This window comes from Phaenicophaeus curvirostris, chromosome 4 (assembly GCF_032191515.1).
Source record: "Phaenicophaeus curvirostris isolate KB17595 chromosome 4, BPBGC_Pcur_1.0, whole genome shotgun sequence".
Lineage (NCBI taxonomy): Eukaryota > Metazoa > Chordata > Aves > Cuculiformes > Cuculidae > Phaenicophaeus > Phaenicophaeus curvirostris.
The window spans coordinates 71453100-71474439 of NC_091395.1; the positions used below are offsets into that span (position 1 = coordinate 71453100).

Here is a 21340-nt window from a genome sequence, read left to right on the forward strand (position 1 = left end):
AGATGATCTTTGATGTCCCTTCCAACCCAAACTATTCTATGATTCTATAATGATTCTATAATAATAATGATGATGATGATGATGATAACATCATCTTTGTTTTGATGAAACGTTTTCTGTTCCCTTCACGATTTTGAATTAGCTCTATAAAGCAGAGTCTCAAATCATTGCTCTTTTGGGAAGCACTTTAGGGACAAGTAGTCTTTACAGAGATAAAAGTCAGAGGTCTGTGGCTCTGTGGCTCTGTCATATTCACAGGTACAGCCTGCAGAGCAAGGAGTTATCTCCTAAAAGTTTCAGCAGGGGGAATTAGCAAGCTCTGGGTGTTATTTCTGTGTTAAAAATGAAAATAAAAATTACTTGGTTTGCACTTCATTCGCCACTGAAACAAGCAACAACAACCCTGTGCCAGTAAATGAGTAACCTCCCCAGATTCCTGCACTTGAAGACAGAAAACCCCACACTGATTTGCCCACAGGGAGATCGGGGCTAGTGGCCAGTTCAGCTGCCCACGTGTGGGGAAGGGAGGGAGGGATCTCTCAGGGAGGATCCCCTGCGTGGGCAGCGCTTTGGTGGCTAAAGGCTTGAAAAAACCCATTTTTGGGGGTGTCTGGGTCAAACCCTCCTTCCCCTGGTGGGGGAGGGGTGCGGCTGCCCAGGCCTCGTGCAGGCGGAACATGGCGGAGGGAGGCCTGTAGGCCTCGAGGAGGGTCAGCGTCTGCCCCAGCCGCCTCCTGCCCCATGGCCGTCGCAGTCTTTTGCAACAACTGCTTCTGCGAGCCCCGCAAGCCCACACCGCGGTTCTGCCTGACGAGCTGCGGTCATGTTGTCTGCGAGCTCTGCCTCCAGAAAGGTGATGGGTGCTGCAGGCAGGGCACGCGCTCACCCCGGCCGTCAGCATCTCTGACTCGCTCTGCGAAGCACAGAGGCCCGACCATCTCTTTTAGTTGGCCTACTGACAAACTTCTTCAATTCTTGTTGTTCATGTCCTTTAAAGAGTAAAAAAACCCACCTGTGGCTGCTGCAAGCTGAATCTGGGTGTGGCAATGTGGCTTTGAGAACAAGCCTGAGGTGCTGAAAAGCAGAGGCTTTAATAAAAGTTGAGGTTGGATGCTTATAATCTGTCATTGAATTTTAAAATACAAGGTGTCATGAGTTCGGATACTTAAGATCTATGATGTCATTGTAAATTATAAGATGAGTTGGAATCTTTAAGGTGCCTTCCAACACAAACTATTCTATGATTCTATAATTCTATGATTCTAAGGTTCTATGTTTCTAAGGCTCTATGATTCTAAGGTTTTATGATTCTATAATTCTATGATTCTAAGGCTCTATGATTCTAAGGTTTTATGATTCTATAATTCTATGATTCTATAATTCTAAAGGTCTATGATTCTATGCCTTTCTGTCCTGTCTAATTTTGGAAAGGCTTTGCTTTTTTTTCATTAGTGACATTGCAATCCACAAAACGTAGGATTTGTTTAGGACAAGTGTTGCTGATATTCTTAAGGCATTTTGAATGTCAATATTGTCACTGAACCATCTGAAAGTTTTCAGCAGCATTAGAAGGAGTGGAGGTGATGTTTTGAAGCTCTTGTGTGCTGTATGCAATTCCTGAGTCCCATTCTGGAGCTCCTGTGATGTGATTAAGTGAAAATCTGTAGAAAACACAGTGGAATAAGGAAGCTGCTTTTCAAAGGAGGACATAGCAGATCAACATCAATGTTTTCCCCTTTGAGGTCATGTTAAGTGACCTGGTTTTTGTAAAGGCACACAGAATAAATGGTTGTTCTGTATTTCAGAATTAAAATCTTTTCATCACAAGTTTTCACAGGGTTACTGTTGGAGAGAATGGATCATAAAATGAAGCCTCTGAGTGCAACTTGCAGGCTGCTAGAATGCAAGCAATAGCTTTCCTTTCTGCTGTTAATATTATTCGGCAGGAAAAAAGGACTGAGACATTATATTTCTTTTCTGTGAATTCAATAATAACGATAACATCAGGTTTAAAATGTATTTACTCTGTAAAGATGTTTATAAACATTGATCCTTGGGATCCTTAGAAATGAAGCAGTAGTAAATTTACCAGTTGCAAATACTGTAGTCATATGCATTTACTAAAAATATTTGTTAATATGTTTCCAAATAATTAGAGACATTTTAAAAAGTTTTTGAAACTGATGTGTTGAATTTTTTACTGGAAAAATTATTAATTCATTGAAATACAGGTTTCATATATTTTAAAGAGAACCAGACTGGTCCCCAATCTAAAAAGTTGTGTATCTGGTTGACTTTAATTCTTTAACACACTTCAGCATACATTTAATTAAACCAGGCAAGTAGTCCTATTTAATCAAAGGAACTAAAGTCACCTGCATTCACTGATGCTAATGATATTCATAAAATCATTTACATGAATGCTTATTTGCAAGAGTGAGACCTGATGACATTCACACACATTTTCACTGTGCAAATGTGCGTCATGGTTATAGAATCAAATTCATTATTTATGTTTATTTGCATTTCTTGTATAACCTTCAGTTTCCTTCCACAAGCTCCAAAAAAGGCTCAGGCATCAAATTCTGTTAAAAATGTATTCAGTATCTATTGAGTTTGATATACATTTTAAATGTGTCTTTACTTTGCAGGCAAAAAAGATGAATGTTTGATCTGTAGAACTCCTTGTCGTACATTATTCCTTTCAAAACAGGTAAATGAAGCTTTAGTATTGTTGTATTACATTAATTTGTAGTTTGCTTAACAGCTAAATTATTTACATTACAAAATACTTCCCTTATGTTTGCCAACTATGACAGGAATATTTATTGAGGATATGTTGCTAGCCTTAGATACTTAAGCTCTACAGATCTTTTAGTTTTATGGGTTTCTTCAAATAAAAACCTACAGAGACCTTTTTAGGTTTTCAGATTCTGCTGGGCTATAAATTATCCAACATTTTCAAAAAATGTGACTGGCTACTCTAACACCAGTGACTACTTTCAAAATGTGGAAAATGTTTACTGACTTTGGCATTTCTACATCAGGGAAGGTGGACTGTGATGAATTCTTCCACGTAATGGACTGAATGTAAAATCTGCGTGGCAGCTCATCAATGTTCTGTAGTGTATTTGGTTTACTTCCCTGTTGTCTCTTAAGCTTAAATATTTTCCTTATAACCATGTGATTAAGGGAGGATCTGAAATATTGTTGGGAATTCTTGTTGTTCACTGAAGAGTGGGTAGCTTTTAACTCCCCTTCTTGAGAAATCATTAGAAAGATTTAATTTTCCTTTTTCTCCCGGGAACCATCTTCTGCTTAGCTGATTTCATAAATGGGTTCTGAAAACATTTACATTATCCCAGACTGATGCCTACCTAAGAAACAAGCCTGTCTTATAGTTATAGAAAAAAAAAGCATTCAATACAGCTAACACTGTAAGATAATCATATATATCAAGTAAAGGGCAATTTGGGACTAACCCTGTAGTGGTGACCTTGAAGGAGGGCATGATTTCTCTACATATATTTAGAAATGAGTTGATGTATATCTAAATACAGAATTCTTCACCCCTCCATATTGTATATGAATAAGTAAAAAACTTACACTATATTTCATATTTGAAAACACAGAATCTTGCAGAACTGAGATGGGGTAAAGAAGACAATGCTCCCAATAAACCCAAACTACAGCAAACCAACAGTATGCAAACATAACAGAAAGGAACAAAACACACTGTAATCACGTGAAAAAAACAAAAAGCTCCTTCTAAAACTTCCGAATAAAGGTATTTTAATGAGCTTTCAATATCAGCCTGGCCTGGCTGCAAGTTGTTAATAGCTTCAGTCACAGAATAATTCAGCGTTAAATTGCAGAATTTCAACAAAACTTTATAATTTGCTTTAAAAATACTGAAGGAACTTAAAAATGCAGTTATCGGGATACTAACAAAATTATTAAATGTTTCATTAGAACCTGCCACTGCTCTGGAGGGCTGGAAGGAAGCAAATTACCATATTCTTTAAAAAAGACATTAATGATGATTGCTTAGCCTTGATTAAGAACAGATAAAATGATTGGAGTGATAATTAAAGATGCATATAAAAAAGTCATGGCTCTATAATTCAGGAACCTGAGTGGAAATATACCAGGTAACCTTTATGAGCTTGATGCTATGGAAGAATTCCCAATGAGTAGGAGGTCCTATAAATGTGTTAAAACTCCTCATTAAATTGTATATTGGGGCAATCAACATCTACGCATTAAATATTCTCATCTTTACATTAATGCAACCCTGTCGCCTTTATATATTCCTTCTATGCCTCATGATCCCCATGTGCTTTTCCCCAGAGGATGGTTAAGTGTCGTGATAAATCAGAATCTTACTGTTTATTATTTCAGAATACCATGTTAACATCTGCTACTCCTCCATGCAAGAGATAAAATATAAATGGTGTTTTACAAACCTTCAAAGAGTTTTTAAATCATCAATGAATCTGTTTGGTATTTATTTCCCTCAGACCTGATTGGTTCTTAAACCAAGGTAATTTCTTTGTTAGGACCCTAAATAGGTTTCTAGAACTTGCCTCCTGTGAATTTGTTTTAACATATTTTACTCATGCCAAATTAATCTTTATGACTACATTAAATTTTAAAGATGAAATCTTATTGTTTTATTTGTATTTTCTTTACTTAAGCACCATTGCCAGGTTAGACTGTGCAGTCTATCTGCTTTTCTCTTTCTCAGTTTGCCAATTCACTCTCTGGAAATTTGTGAACGGTCTCATTTCCTCTCAAACAAATTCAAAAGAACAGAGGAAGTTTCAAATGCAAATAATTTCCTCCTGTGAGTTTAGTAAAAATTAGTAGCTGAGGAAAGCAAGGAAATACATTTTAGTTCCCCTGGTGAGAGAAGACGAAGTACAGCTCCTCAATAACCAGGAGCGCGTTTGGCTGTGGCATGCACAATTCTACGGTAACCACACAGTGCAAGCCATTTTTGCTCAGACAAATTGCTATAGAGGGCATCAAAGTGGCTGATCATAGAATATGGGGAAAAAAAAGTTGCAAATGTCTTACAAATCCAGATTATTAATTTAGATCCTCACATAATTGTTTTTCATACATATGAGACTCAATTCCCTATTACTAGTAATAGTATATAATATGAGCACACAGTGAAAATGGGTTTGACAAATGCAGCTGTTATTTTGTCTTGGATATTTGAGTTTATGCTAGTGTTATGCTATTTTTGGAGTATGTAAAAACATTGTCTCTCAATACGTTTGTGCATTTCTAAGTGGCGCAAAGTCTAATTCTTTTTTATTTCAATGCAATATTTTTAATTTAAATGATAGCTCTTATCTTTCTAATTTCTTAGTAGCCTGAAAAACTGTTGCTTCATTCACAGGGGGCCTACTTCTTATTTCTTTCCATAATTCGCCTTTCTTTAATTTTTCTAATTTTAATCTTGTTGAGGTTCTTCAGTATTCCTGGGATTAATTTATATTTTGACTGCAACAGTGTCAGTTCTTTTTGGCTGAATTTTGAAAGATGGTTCCTTACACAGGATGCCTTTTTGCCTAGAACAGTCTTCTTGAATCATCAAAATATGCTGGGGGTTGGTTTTACTTTTTTATTCAGCTTTTGGCTAGTGAAACAAATGTATGAAACAAAACCTTCCAGTTTACAGCTTACAGGTAGATGGGCTTTCTAGCTAGATTCCTCATTTTTAAAAGCTGTTTACTGTTACAGTAGGAGATGATTGAAATATGATCAGTAGTTCTTAGTAACATACCTATTTTAACTTAGTATTATAACTGGCGTAACTATTTTGTGGTTGTATTTTGTTTATGTTTCTTATGAATAGATTAGGGATAGATGTATTCTGAATTAAAGTAACACATCTACATTGCTTTGTACATTTAGATAGACATCAAAATGTCAATATCATTCTGAAATTCACTTCATGTTTTGCATAATTTCTTTCTCTCTGTGAGTAATAAACATGTTCCTGAATTACAGTCATAGCTTAGATACTGAGCTCTTGCTCAGTATTTTCTAAAAACACAGATGGCCATTTATGAGGACACATTATGGTCTCTGATTAAAATTCTCAGTCAAAAAATACTTGAAAAATTCAACTACAATTTTAGGGCTTTTTTTCTTACATTAGACCCATTTTTCTTACATTGGATCCTTTCTGAAAGAGGAGTTTGAAACAGAATTGATTATAAGATGCATCCATGTGGCTCGGGACAGAGAGAACCAAAAAGCCCAGAAGGGGATGACCAGAAACCAGGTTGTTGGTATGAAGGCAATGACTCTTCCAGGGGATCACAATACCTTCCTTGAATGTCCTTTGGAAATTCTTATTTTCTTAGTTACACTAAGTATATGCATATGTAATATATTTAAATAAAAGCACAAAAGGTTTCCAGATGGTTAATAAAGACATTATATAAAACTGTTATTTTCAATTTCTGTGCCATCCTACTCTTGATCTATCCATTTTTTTATTTATATACAACAAACAATTAAGGAATATTTCACAAAATGCTTTATTTAAAATAGTTTGCAAATAAAAATACTAACACAGGTATACTTATTTTCTTAATAGACAAGTCCTGATATTCAATCACTCTTCATGGGAGTAGATACCTTATGCAAGAAATATTCGGAAGAAATAACACAGGTGAATCTGCCTTATACCTTTTTAACTTTATAAAATACTCAACAACTTCTTGTTTTTATTTTATAAAAACTAATTCTGGTTTTTTATTTTAGAAATGGGAAAAATATACAAGTGAAGGTTTGGAAAAGAGTGTATGTCCATTGCTATCCTTACCTCCTTAATTCCACAGTTTCAAAGTTCTTAAGATAGCATAAATTATTCATCATGGTCACCGCTTATGTTTTCAAACTCTCTCTGAGGACCACTAGTCTGGTTATTTTAATGATGTAAAACCACTTTCAGTGCTGTGTAATGAAAAATTTGATCTGCTAGAACTTTAAACATGCCCAGATACTGTGCTCTAATTATAGCAACAAAAAGTTACGCAGTGAAAACCTGAGCTGTATAAATCCCTGAGCTGAATGCATTCTCTCTATCACTCTCTTTTTTTTTTTTTTTTTGATCAAAGTGAGCAAGTTAACAAAGATCCTTGATCCCAAATAGTAGATTTTATTAAAAAGAAGAACAATCTAATTCTTAAAAAGCAAAACCAAAACCCAAACAGGTCTGTTTTGTTCAGGCAGATGCAATAAAAAAATTCAAGGTAAATTTTCTTCCTTCAGGTTTAGCTTCCAATCCAGAACTTCAGTAGCTGTCTGGGATAGATGAATACCTGTACATTTCCATTGCCTCCTCATTTTCTGCTTGTTTTCAGCTTGACTTTGGGACTTGCCCATGTTCTTGTCCCAGTTAAAGAACGTTCCTGTGGCAGTTTCATCAGTCTAGGTTGAACTTTAGCAGTACATTCTCCCTCAACGCAGTTGCAAGTTTCGTTGTGTATTCTCATCTCCCTGGGGTTGGTACTTTGATCTTGTGGTGAGCTTGCTGATCCAGCAGAAATGTAACTCAGGGAAACACCTGTGTTCCTCAGTGGTGATTATGGATTCAGTTTGCGCTACTCTGTGCTTCAAACTTCTCCAAAGCTGAGCATGATCCCTTTCCTCAGCATTCCTCCTCCTAAGATGGATTAGTGACACAAGATAAACAAGAAGCCTTCCTCCATGCTTACATACACACGTTTAAACAGCATGTACAATGATCTGCAGTTATTCTGTAAACTAAACAAATTCAGACAGCTATGCCACCAGTCACACCCAAATGCAAACTCCAATAATGTGTCAAAGAAAGGAAAAAGAGGATGCAATCTCAAAGCACTAGGGTGAGTTTCCCACAGCCTGCAATAACCCATGGGAAACATTGAACTGTAATTAAGGCATTAAGGTATATTCATAACTTCTACTAGCATCCAAATACATAAGAGCAGCTAGTGGTCTTTTAGGGCAAAGCTTTATCTAATCAATTATCCTGTCACAACAACAGATGCTTAGGAAAGCATATGAGAGCAAGTCTGGTATATAGTGACACGTCTTCAGAACAGCATCATAACTTTCAACAGTGTGCGGTGCACAGGCTGGTGCCTTCGCACGCAGAATCTTTTGGTGGATGTTTTTCGCCATGTAGCTGCCGAGTTGTTTTCTGAATATTTAGCATCTGTCACACACTATGGAGGAGAGGCCCACATGCTGTGATGACGATTTTCTTTTTCAGGTTTTGACCTGCTACCTGCTAGTTTCATTTGATACTCTTGAATCCCATTCTAGAAGAAAAAGTAACCATTCCCACGTACACAATCTGTGCTAATCATTAGCTTCAGACTGCTAATGCGTCCCTTCTTTTACCATCTTTTTTCATCCATGAAGACTCGTATTCAATGTGATCATTCTTTTAATGGAACTCTTAGATACCTCTGATTAATCTGAACTATTTCCAGACCTACATGTGTATCCATTCTGAGATCATAACAGGCTCAGAATATAGAAACATTCATTTTTTTTTAAAGCAGAATAATGATCTTCCCTATTCTATTCCTTTTTTAACCCTTTTTTAAAAAATTCTGAAATCTGATTTGGTTTTTTTGACTGGAACTTAGCACTAAATTGACTTTTTCACAGATGCAACCTTTACAGATCCAAGACCTCATTTCTAAGTATGGGAAGGCAGCTCAGAGCCATTGCTATCTGAGTGGCTCTTTCTTCCACCAGTTCTTCTAAACACAATTCTGAACCTTTGATAACCATGCAATGAGAACCTCCCAGGCTCTTCGACAGCAAATATAAAGTATCTATTTCAATTAGATACTCCAGCATGGGTTTCATATTCTCAGAGAGTTTATTCTTAGTTGTCTCTATGCCTAGATGTTTTCTGGCAGTTTTCTTACACGTTAAGAAAGATTTATTAGTAAGTGATTACCTTTTGTAATATGTTGCTCAAGCTCTTGTCTTGCCTGCCTTGTATGTTTTCACTTTTAACCTGTCACGGTTTATGATCTTCACTTGGACACAAGAAGTGCTTACACACCACCAGACAGTGTGTCAAACAATTATTTTTTAATTAACAGGTTATTTTTACAAGGCAAGTTATAATTGCCAGAAAGGCACATTACTTTTTATGTTGCCATTAATTTTATGTGTTTGCTTAGCACTAATGAATAAGAAAAAACACAGCTAAACTGTTTTCCTAACGTCTTCACCTTGTTATTGAACATAGTATTAAAATATAAATTCAGTGAACTAAATCTACCAGCTCTAGGGCAAGTTACACAAGATTAAATAAACTTTATAAGACTTTACCTGTGATGGCAGCTTAGTTTTGTTGAAGATTTTGAAGAAGACATATTAGATATTGACATAAAGAAAAATATTGCTGTGAACTAGTCCTGTATCACTTTTTTGCGGAGATTGCATATATGTAATTAAGTGAAGCTTGATATAACTTTATATATTTTTAGATTTCAGAATTTCAAGAAAAGCATCGTAAACATTTGTTAGCATACCACAGACAAAAGGTAAATCTAATTGTGAATTTCATATTTTTGTTGCTTATGTTTGCTTTGTTTTAGAAAATATATTCAACTTTCATTGGAATACTTAGAATAACTTATTGGCTAACCTTTTTCATTATATATACTGATTTTTAATGGTCAAAAATCTGTGAGGACTTTATTAATTATGGTTATTATTATTTAATAAATTATTTTAGTTATTGGGTGACTGAAATTAAATGGAGACATGAAAGAGAGGAAGCGAAGAAACCAATTCCCTGTACAAAGGACAAAGTGGAAGAGATGGGGAGGCTATTGAGTAAATTTTTAAATTCTTCATAAAATATAATCACAGAATCATAGAACAGTTTGGGTTGGAAGGGACCTTAAAGATCTAGTTCCAACCCTCCTGTGATGAGCAGGGGCACATCCCACTAGATCAGGCTGCCCAAGGCCCCATCCAACCTGGTCTTGAACACCTCCAGGGATGGGGCATCTGTATGATAATGTATGATGATGTAATGAAAAACTTTAAAAAACAGACATATTAGGTAGCTGACCTAATGTTCTTGACCTTAATGCTTTTCAATTTTGTAAGATCTTGACATTCTTTAATGGAGATATTTTTGGTTGTGTCTTAATATGAGAAATCTCTTCCCTTAAGTTTCTTACTAATAGATACTGCAAAGAACTGAATAAACTTTGAATCTGAATTGAGAAATAAGGCAACACAGCATTTGGTATTTTGTACTGTTGTGGGTATCTTTTCCAGACAAAACTTTATTAAATGCAACATAGCTTTTACATCATATACGGAAAAGACTAAGAAAAATAAAAGCACTTTTCTTGGTATTCTTTTATCCAAAATTACCAGCACACTTAACAAAAGATAACCAACCTAGGTCTACAACTGCCAAAAAATTAGCGTGTCTTTTTCAGACTGTTAAACGGGTCCATATAGTAGCTATAATCTTGCCCAAATAAATTTGGAATACCAATCATATCTAAGACTAAAACCAATAAAAAACAGCCTTTCAACTCTTTAGAATGCTAGTTGCATGAAAATGCAGTTTTATGTCACAGAAATAGATTTTGTTTAAGTCTTTGATTATCCCACAGACAGTAAAGTTGGAAGAATCTCTCAAGAAAGTAACAGAACAAATGCATCAGATACAATGGTAAGAGGTTTAGTGCAGCAACAGTAAATGAGAAATAGTCTTTGTAGTAAGAAAATAGTAAGTTTAATTTGATTCCGATGTGCATGTAATACTGTATTATGCCCTCCTATGCTGCTTGGTGCAATACAACCAAAAGAAAACCAATATAAAGGAAATTATGTATGTGGTGGGTGATCACAGTTCATATATTTTTATCTGCTGCCTACTTTTTCTTGTCTGCATCTCAAATAAATAGAATCTTGGTTATACTACATAAGGAGATCTTACTGAATTTCAGATTTTTCACAGTTCAACTAAGAGAGTTTGACCTAGGACTTCCCCTTCTATGCCCAGTAGACAAATTTCTCCTAGGTATGGTTATTGGCAAAGATATCAGGTTTACATACCTGTTGGTAATAATGTTAATATGCCAACATTTCTTTTGATACTAGATTTTTTCAACATTTTGGACACTTATGCATAAAAATTAAGGTTGTTTTTTTTTTACTCAACTGTAGTTAGTAGTTGTATTTTAACATCTGTTTTTCCATAAAGTAATTTTTGATAATGTTATCCTAAATTAATAACATTGGGCATGTAATAACTGATACAGACATTATGTTAAGGAGAAGTAGTAGTTAATAGCTTGTCAGATTGTTATTTTGCTTCATAGCAAATAGCATTATATTAAAACCAGCTATTGATGGAAAAAATGCTTTGATATTATGCTTTATTGACCAGCTAGACAAATGAACTAACCAACCCAGCTTTCAATCTATATCTGTTGTTTATTCTCTTTCCCCTTTAGCATGAAACCTCCCGAACAAACTACACAACTACCATTTTCCAGTACAAGTAGAAATCCACTTTCCAGTAAGAAGTGTTGGTTTAAGATACTAATTGTGCAGTACATATCACTGGATATAGCTATGTTCTAATATTAAATTTATTAATGACTTTAGTTCCTTCAAGAAAACAGAATGGTTATTCTTCATATTCTCTTCATCCTAGTCATCCATCTGCTTCTGAAATGTAGGTACAAGTCTGTTAATTTTCAATGAAAACCTTAACAATGACAACATACTGATATTTTATGCACAAAGCCTTTTTGTACGTAGTGAGTTTAAAATAAGTGTGTTTTCTGATGTTGTGTTTTGTTTCTGCAAACCGTGTGTTTAAAAGAACTGGAGAGGGTCTTACTTAGCCAAATGTACATAGTAACTACTTGTACAGATTGTCTTCGTACTCACTAGAAAAAAATTTAAGGTATGATGCACCTTGTTCTGAAGACTTTCTGGATGCGTGGATTGACTAAGTAGTGAGGAATTTTTCCTATTAACTATAGGGAAAAAAATAAATTACTTGTGGAGACACCTGTACGTACACTGTAATTGTCTAGAGTTAAACGGGATGAACTCCAGTAAGGCTCATTAAATTTTAAACAAATTGAATATACATCTTGCTCAAGCTAAAAGATTTCTGTATCTGTGACTGTGACTTATTTTTTATAAAAAATAGATTTCAAAATGCTCTTGTTGTAGGGGTCACATGACAAACATAAATATACATATTCTTTTTGAATTAAATACACAAATATCAATGATAATTGTAAATAACTTCTTCTGTAAATGTCTAAACCAAATCTCAGAATCAATTAACAAATTTTTGCTTACTGATAGTGGCTTTTGGAGCACGTCCTAAATAATCAATATTGTTATGCATTACGTATTATGCTTTTGCACTATTAGTCAAATTTAATGTAAGAATATAATGTAATTTTATTCATAATGGAAATTTTATTTTTGTTACAATGTCATGCTTACTTTGTCCTTTGTTGTAAGAATGGAGTCAATGGAGATTGATCGTGGACCTTCGCCAATGAGGAAAGTAAGTGGTTTCTTTGTATTTTTTTTATATGTGTTTATAAATCAAATACTGGGAAAAGAGGGATACTCTGCACTTCAAAACAATTGTTACATACACTCTGATTTCAGTTATTCTTGATGCTTAGAAGAAGTCAGATGCTCCCTAAAATTAAACCAAAAGTAAATAATCACAACATTAATTTCTGGATTTGTATTCTCCACAAGCTTATACAGGTTTTTAAAAGTCTGATGCTATAATTGACAATTTCTTGACATTAACGTGCACATATTATCTTCACATGTTGAGAAAAAGCTATGTGTGGAAGTCAATGGTCTCAAAGCAGTGTTAGAATCTGATGAATGAGTAAGGCACTGCAAGCTTTGAATGATATTTCTAAGATAAGAATGAAGGCAGGAACATTTCCCTTTATTAGTATTCTGATTAGGATAGGTAACATCAAGGAAGAGGTTCTGGTTTGAGAATGGAATCTCAGCACAGAAAATGATGTGTCTGATAATTTTCTTACCTTAATGTGACAGAGGGGACTTCTTGGAATAAAATTTAAATACATGTACTTTGTTCCCCTGTAGATCTCTAAAATATAGTAACTTAATTCTGAGGGTTTGCATTTCAGTGCTATGAACAAAAGTGGCAGTGGAGAATGCCAGAAATTTGCAGACTTAATAGACCTCAAAAATGTAACACTGTTACTTAAAACACCATAATAATTAATATGCTTATTACACTGTAATTAATACCTTGCCATTCATTTAGCCTGAGACACTGACTGGTCCAACAAGATTATCACTATTAACTCCACCGCAAGATGGACGTATGGGTGAGTAGAAATACATTTTCTAACTGGATAACATTAGTATTATGTTAAGAGGATTAATAAATTAAAATACTAAAGTATTTCATAGCTAATAATTTCATAATTAAGTTGAGATCAAGAGTTTCTTCAGAAAGATGATTTTTTTTTTCCTACCCCACCATATCACTGTAATAGGGTATAAGACATTTTACCTGCCTGTACTTCCTTTCATTCTTGGGCTGTTGCAGGCCTTGGGTATCATTCTGGTGTAAATAAGACATGAATGACTGCCTACAGAAATTAGTGCAGTCTTCTAATGGTCCACAGGTCTAGCATTCATCTGTCCTTCCCATTCTTGGTTTTACATTCAGCATGTTTCTGTAACAGCCCATTTGCTGGCAGTCTTTCACCTGGCTTCAGCCTTTAACAGAATCCATCTCTGGCCACATAAAGAACTATTAGTGCTTTGTCTTTTCACATGATCTAAACATAAACAATTGTGATAGCAATGCAATCATAGTGAAGAAGCAAAAATTGCTTTTTCTATGTTATGTCTCATTTCTATGTTCAGAAAAGCAGGCTTGCCTATAAATTTACCGATAACAAGATAGTGAGAGTTGAGGTTAACTGTTTTTTTATCGTGTCTAGATATTAAAAGATATTTAATTAGATAGTAAAATTGTATGTAGAATAGTTAAGTGTTCAGCACTTTCAGAATCAACCCATAAAGTTTTGCAGTGGGTGAAGCTGAATGACTCAAAGCATGCTTGCAAAAGTAAGGGCAAGCAGAAACAATGAATTAATGGTGCACTAAAGAAAGTTTCTTTCTCAGAGATGGATGAGGCAAGCAAAAAAAAAAATTATAGCTGAAGAACTGGAACACCTCAGTAGAGCTATCCTGATAGTCTAAAAACAGTTTAATAAATGAGAGAAGGAGAAAAAACCCAACATATATGTTTAATTTCGAAAAGATGTGCAGGAATTGAGCAACATGACATTTTCATGAGAGCTAAGCTCTTAGTAGGATTAATCTATTGAGACTAAAAACTATTTTTCATCTTTATCCTCTGCTGGAGCACTGATGAGAACTTTTGATAGCTCTCACTTTTGCTGGATCTTCTTCCAGCTGGAGGTACTAGAAAACAACTCATGCCTCATCAAATACCTTGTCTGTGATAAATTACAAAAGGACATTATTAATTTTTAGAGCTATTTTAACCCTTTCTCAAGTCACATAGTGATTTAGTTTTGTTAGCCAATCCTTTATCTTTCGTTGCCTACTGTGGTTGTGCACCATTTTTAATTGTTGAATAAACCAATCATGAATTTGTTCCAAAAAATGGAATTTAAGTATTAATCTTTTATTCCAAATTTATCTCTAAGTAAAACAGATGGTACACATTGGTCCTGTTTTAAAAAATTCAATTCTTACAGGTAGTGTATCCTACAGAAGTTCTCAGTCATCTGGAATAATGTCAAGTCAAAATAGTAGAGCAGGATCTGTAAGGTAATTGAATACACTTTCAAGATGTTACCAACCTCTATGACAGACCGAAATGTCTCCTTTGGCCTGTATTAATCTGTACATTTAAAAGGTTATATTCTGTATCTGAAGAAGTGTTACTGTGCAAGCTAACTGTCACCTGTATGAATGTGTTTGTCATTGTTGGAAGCTTCTCTTTTGAAATCACTTTCTTCAAAAATGTGCAGAGTCAATCTGAGTTTCTGTACCTGTGGACATCTACAGTCGTGGTACTTTTATACGAAGGGTAGTAGTTTTATAGGAAGGAAGAGCAATGACCTGTCTGCTTCATAATTCTTCTAAAAATCAGAGAAGACAACACAATATCTACAAAGAGCTTTATTCTGAAGCACCTGAACACCTTCATGTAGCATGTAGCAGGTGTTTAAGGTTTTTCATCTAAACATTGCAAATGTCTCAAACTGTGAGAATTATTAATATCAAGAAAATTCTTAATGTGGTTCCAGAAAATGTAAACTCTTGTTCTCTACAATCATTTAGCCAAATATTTCTTCCTAGCAGAAATTTAGAATTTATATAACAAAATACATATCTTTCTTCCATCTGTGATTCTCATATAATTTGTTTTGTCCTCCTGCTTTTTTAAATAAAAATCCCAAAGAAGTAATCTGAATATGTAGAACAAAATAATTTATAGTATTTTCCATTGAAATATTAGTGCTATGTATTTAAATGTTTTGAAATCTCTTTTACTATTAAAGTAGCCTCAAATCATATCCACGAATTATTTCATTAACAGATCCACACCTATACGACTACCACATAGTGGATGTTCACTCACATCGTCATCATCTGGATCACAAAGTAGCAGACGGGGGTCATGGGCTGATTTCAGAACCCCTCCATTGTACCCATTTACATCACCTTCCCCACAGCCATCTTCAACAAGACATCCGATCACCATCTCTGGACTTCTGCAAAGGCAACATTTAGGCAAGCGTATTTTATAAAATAAAGGCATTTAACATTTCCTGAAAGAAATTCAGCATAGCATATGCTTATTACTGATTTAGTGGATAACAGTAAGTAAGAAGTAAATTGAGGAAAACAAAAATTATATTTCTAAATCGGAAGTGGTCTATCAGCAAAATATGAAAAATTTTGATCGTCAAATGTTGATCAGTATTTCACCTTAGCCTTCCATGTAGTAGAATATCTGCTATGAAAACATGTTCCTGCTTCACCTCAGAATGATATTTTAACAGAGATTTAAATCTGATAATTTCTGCAATTGTTTTCTAGAAAAAAATACCAGTTCCAGATAATGAAAAGCATATAATAATTTGGCAAAAACTAATCTTGCAAAGAGTAGAGGAAAGAAAAAACATGAGTAGAAGTGCAGTGAACTCAGTGGGAGTTATAGCAAGACTGAGATAGTGAACTGGAGTATAATAGAGAAGAGTTGTTGAACTGACACATGGGAAAGAAGTTAAAAACTGTCTAGGAAATGAATGAATGGGAGACAGTTTGTATATGGCTGAATTGTGAGTTGTGGAAAGTGGCTGACAGCTGATATCTCCCCGTGTCCAGCAGAGAAAAAAAATAAGTACGGAAGGAAACTGCAGTATTCTGAGAGTAAGAAGTGAAGTATTAGTCACTTAGTCATTAGGAACTAGGGAATATTAATGGAATGAACTAAAAAGTGAACTCATCCTGAAAATGGGCAATGGGTAGGGAACAAGCAGATGATGAGATAAAAAAGAGGGGGGAAGATATGTTAAGAAGTAGGAAAAAAAAGGTGAGTGTATGAAAAGTTTGGGGGTAGAATATTGCATGGGGCAGAACAGAGGTTATAGAGGAAGCGCATTAAAGGATTTATGAAAAATGGAGACAAGAATTCAGATTATTAGTGTAAAAGAGGAAGCAGGATGGACCAAAGTAAAAAGACGAAAAGACAGTAGAGGCTATTTTTCCTGCAAAGCAAGAAAATCAGAAAAGAGGCACTCTGAGTGGTTATAACAAACAGACCAAGCAAGAAAGCAACGAATAAGGAAATTATGGGAAGACAATTAAAGAAGACAAAAGCATTATCTAGTCTTTTATTTTTATGTTTCATAAATATTATTATTTATTTTTTGTACTTCTCTATCATGTGCTCTGAATCATCGCAGTTTGGGAAGAGAAACCAAATTCTTTTATATAAATACAAAGGAGCATATTTAGATTCATTAAAAGATCCATACAAAAGTTCTCATCAAAATGTATGGGTTTCTTTTTAAATGTTTTGATATATTTTACTTTCTCTCTTCCTTGAGTAAGTACCCAAAATATTTTACAAGAATAGTTTTCCTTTAGTCTAACCAATTTTTTTTTCCTTTTGTACTTATATTTTTATTCTAGGATCAACTAATTTTGGAGGACGTTCAGCAGAAAGATAAGAAAATCTCTATGAAATGTTTTGGTCAATAAGAATCTGCAGAAGCCCTACACAGCCTTTGGATATCAAAGCATTTGTAATTTCTGTAAAATGTCATATTGGAATAAAAAAGCTAACTATTCAGCATGAATAATGTATTTGAAACATCACTGATCTTGCTGATTAACACCTAGAGTAGTTTTAAACAGGAGTACAAAAGCCTCTTGCTGTTTTTAGAAATTTTGTCTTAAAATATATTGTTTAAATAAACAGCATTTATTAACTAAGTGTTAAGGCAAAACATGACTACATACTCAATTACCGTTTTTTTTTTATTTGCTGTGAATACATTGAGTATTAGAGATGAGGCCAAATCCTTACGTATACAAGTAAAAGAGTGTGGTGTGACTTCTTAAAATTCCTACTGTTCTTCCTGCTGGCTTCCACAGTCATTGTGTCCCAATGATTTTCTGGTTTTTTTGGATGATAATATAGTATTCTTTCTCATTTCTGTTTTATCACGTTGCACAATCATTATCCAAGTCTGCAAAGTCACACTATTGCTTTATAATTGCTGAAAGTTGCATTCTACAGTCAAGTGAAGTATCTGGGGGTTATTAGTTATGTTTCTCCTTCCTTCCTGCCCCACCCCTATCAATGGGACAGTGGTAAGCGAAGACAGAATTTGAGGTTGATAAAGCTGCAAAGTTGTGTCTATAAATGGGACTTGTCTGAAGGTTCCCTGGAAGGAACTGTATAGGAATGATTCATATATGCTAGTTCTACAGAAGTAAAATTAATAAAAAATGCGTCCTGTCATTCAAACATGTGAACGAGTATACGCAGAGAGCTGAATGGTTTCTGGTTTGCTGCTCATCGTACTGGTTTCCACACAAATTCAGTAACAATCTTCATGGCTTTGGTAAACTTCACCTGTTCATCAAATCTAGTAGTATAATCTACTTAACAGGTACTATCTAATCTATTTGAACCTACAGTCCAATTGTGAAGGAAAAAGAATACTCATCTTCAGAGAATTTACAGCTTTGAAGTGCATTTTAAAGAGAAAACAGAATGGAATTTGTGTTAAAAGAAAAGGGACAAGACCTGTACATGCTGCGTAGAAATACCTTTGAAAGGTACCCTCTTGCTTCCCAGTTCAGGCAACACGAATATTTTTAAAACACAGGTTAATGAACTGTGAATTTTTTCAAAACTTGCATCTACGTGACTCTCATTTCATGTAAAATAATTGCTAGAAAAAATAATAAGGAAAAAAAAAATTTGAGGAATGCAATTTGCCGAATGCAATTTTCCACATGTAATGCTTTTTATGTTTTATTAAAAAAAAAAGATGAAAAAATTTAATTCAGTATTTTTTTCTTTAAGAAGAGGGGAAGGAAAAAAAAAGCATAGCTTCCTTTTCCTGCCAATAATCACGGAAGCGTTTATATTCATCTTTTAGGCATCCATCTTCACCGAATTTTTCTTGCTTTCATGTGGAATTGACATCCTTTAATCTTTCAGGAAATTTGCAGTACATTAATAATACACCAGAGGGTGCTAACTTACCTTGAAACAAATTTATTTAGTCATCCCACTCTGTCGGGTAAGTGGAGTACAATCTGTGTCATTCTGGCCTTTACAGTTTGAAATTTCTATAGAAAAGCTACAGATAGATCAAAAGAAGGGCAACAAACTGATTTAGAATCTGAAGATAAACCATTAGACAAGCATCCAAAGATGAACAACAAAGGAGAGGGACTGAATGAACTAAACTGGAAGTTAAAACTGTAACTCAGATATAGTAGTACACAAACATGAAAGAAATGAAAGCAGAGATTAGTCACACTGGTGGGGTAAACAGTAGTGATCTGAAGGAAGTAAGGTTTGATACTGGAAAACTTTTATCAGAGTACTTTGGCAACACACTGGTCTCTTGAGATAGGGTCAATGCACCATCATAGAGGCAATTCAAGACTTCAGAGTTGAGATGCCAGTGCTAAAACTGCAGTTTATACCTTTGAGAGACACAGAGACTGAACTGGCCTCAAGTTCTTTTCAGTGTTTCTGTTTGCAGCTTTCTGGCTGTAAGTCATAAGAGAACACTAATTTACCTTTTGCAGTATTCTGAGAGAGAACACGAGTATATATTTCACTACAAGACTGTTTTATGTACACACAGACAATAGCATAAGATTTTATTACAAGTCAAAATCATGCTATTCATGCAATAGGGTCACCAGTAATGCTGAAAGTATCCTTTTGTTTGCATTACCGTTGCCAACTTCAGCTTCATTTCACAGTCATCACTTGTCTTTTTCACAAGGTGACTCTTATACCGTATAAGGTAGCATCATGTCTGTTTATTGCATTGTAACACAAAGGAAGTCTGTTGCAGACAAATGCTTAGTCTGTTAGACATAATACCTGATACTTGCCAAGTAGCATTTTGTACAATTGTGCCGGTTAAAATGCGAAATTGCTACCACTTACTTTTGAACTCTCATGTTCTGGCAGTCAGGAAAGAATGCTATAACTCATCAAGATGCAGCACTCCTGGCTTATCTACGATAGTCCTATTTTACGTCTAGAATTTAACCTGCTCATGACCTGAGGAAATGCAATTTGAGGATTCTCTCCTTCTGTGGTCTCTGTGTCAAAAGTGCCAACATACTTCAGTCTGTAGACCAGCTTTGTGTGCCTTGGAGCACAGGCTGTTTCTGATGGTCAGATGTGCTGTTGTGCCAGACTGTTCTGCTAAATCTCTTCTGTACAGCTAGAAACATCAGTGTGGATGGGAGGACACTTCTTGCATCCATGCTGTGAGCATTTGGGGTTTTTTCATGTTGTTCCTTTAGGATTGCTAGGTATCCCTTCAGCTCCAGCAAGATTTGGCACTTTGCTGAAAACCATCTGCACCACTAGAGCCCCTGACTGCCACAATACATTGCATGGAAAATTGCCTCATTTGCACCAATATGCACCTTGCCCTTCATAACAAAAGGACTGGCCTGCTGAATGGCTTCCTGGAGAAGGTTAGTGATGCTTTGCCCTGAGAATCCTTTGGCTGGTGTGCCCCCTGAGCTCTGGTCAGCCTTTCTCATGATTGTATCACAGCCCTGCCCATAGCAAACAACAGTGCCCTGACTTTGCTGCCCTACAGCTATTCAGAAGCCAAAGCTTGAAGAGAGGCTGTTCTGTATTCTGGTACCTCTTGCAATACTCTACAACCAGGCACTTACCCCAGCTGTGCTGCCAAAACCTCTGCAGAAGATAACAAACCTGGCATAATCCTCTTTAATTCTGGCACTGTAGAGAATCACCGCGTGCAGGCGGTATTTTGTCCTAACAAACACAGGGCCTATCAGAGCAGCTTCCATAGCAAGATCAGGGGCTGTCTATCCCCATGTCTGGAGGAGACAACACAAAACTGAAGAGGAAATGAGTCCCACTAGACATTCCTAAAGGCTTTTTCTGGCACCTGCCTTAACCAAGCACACATTTCAACCATGTTTGACATCCTTGCCCGGCTCAGTGTTGAGCCAAACAGAAGCTGACTTTGGAGATGGTCTGAGTACATCTGTGTCTTTATGCATTTGGCTGTGCAGAATATGGTGAAAAAATATTTCAACAATCTCTGTTTCTTCTGAACTCAACTGATTTGAAACAGGCAGGACAGAACTGAGAATCACAGTGGGTGATGACAGGCAAGGTTTTGTGCAATGGTTCTAAGGAGCAGATTGGCCACTTAAGATTACCCAGACCAGTCTCAACCATGATTTTAACCTCTATTTGCAAACAGGACCCAGCCTGGGATGGGGACAACTCGCTGTGGGTTAACTGTTATGCCAGCAGTGGGAGCATTATACACTGTGGATGATGCAGGGGAGGGGAAGGAAAGCCTAGATGGGTGACAAAGGGAGGGATAAAAGGAGGAAGAATAAAAACAGACAGGAGCATCAAGGAGTATTTTCAATGTAAAAAACTTTGTTCCAGTCTTTCTCAGGTTTTCTTCTTGTGTGTACTCAGATGTTCATGACTGTTCTC

The 21340-nt window shown here is 35.5% G+C and overlaps 1 protein-coding gene across 1 annotated transcript; it reads left to right on the plus strand.

The window, feature by feature from the left end:
* Nucleotides 1–741: 741 nt before the first annotated feature.
* RNF212 (ring finger protein 212) lies at nt 742–17555 on the plus strand. The gene is made up of 12 exons (XM_069856541.1): nt 742–853; nt 2652–2713; nt 6620–6694; nt 9522–9578; nt 10674–10732; nt 11520–11584; nt 11674–11743; nt 12553–12598; nt 13352–13415; nt 14826–14898; nt 15674–15867; nt 17275–17555. Exons 1-12 carry the CDS (start codon nt 742–744, stop codon nt 17310–17312), a joined length of 915 nt encoding a protein of 304 aa, XP_069712642.1. The 3' UTR covers nt 17313–17555.
* The last annotated feature ends 3785 nt before the right edge of the window (nt 17556–21340 follow it).

Excerpts from the sequence above, each read along its gene's own strand:
- RNF212 (XM_069856541.1), top strand. The coding sequence starts at position 742 with ATGGCCGTCGCAGTCTTTTGCAACAACTGCTTCTGCGAGCCCCGCAAG. Across the intron at positions 9,579-10,673 it reads TAGCATACCACAGACAAAAG|ACAGTAAAGTTGGAAGAATC; the intron begins GTAAATCTAATT and ends ATTATCCCACAG. Across the intron at positions 10,733-11,519 it reads CAAATGCATCAGATACAATG|CATGAAACCTCCCGAACAAA; the intron begins GTAAGAGGTTTA and ends TTTCCCCTTTAG.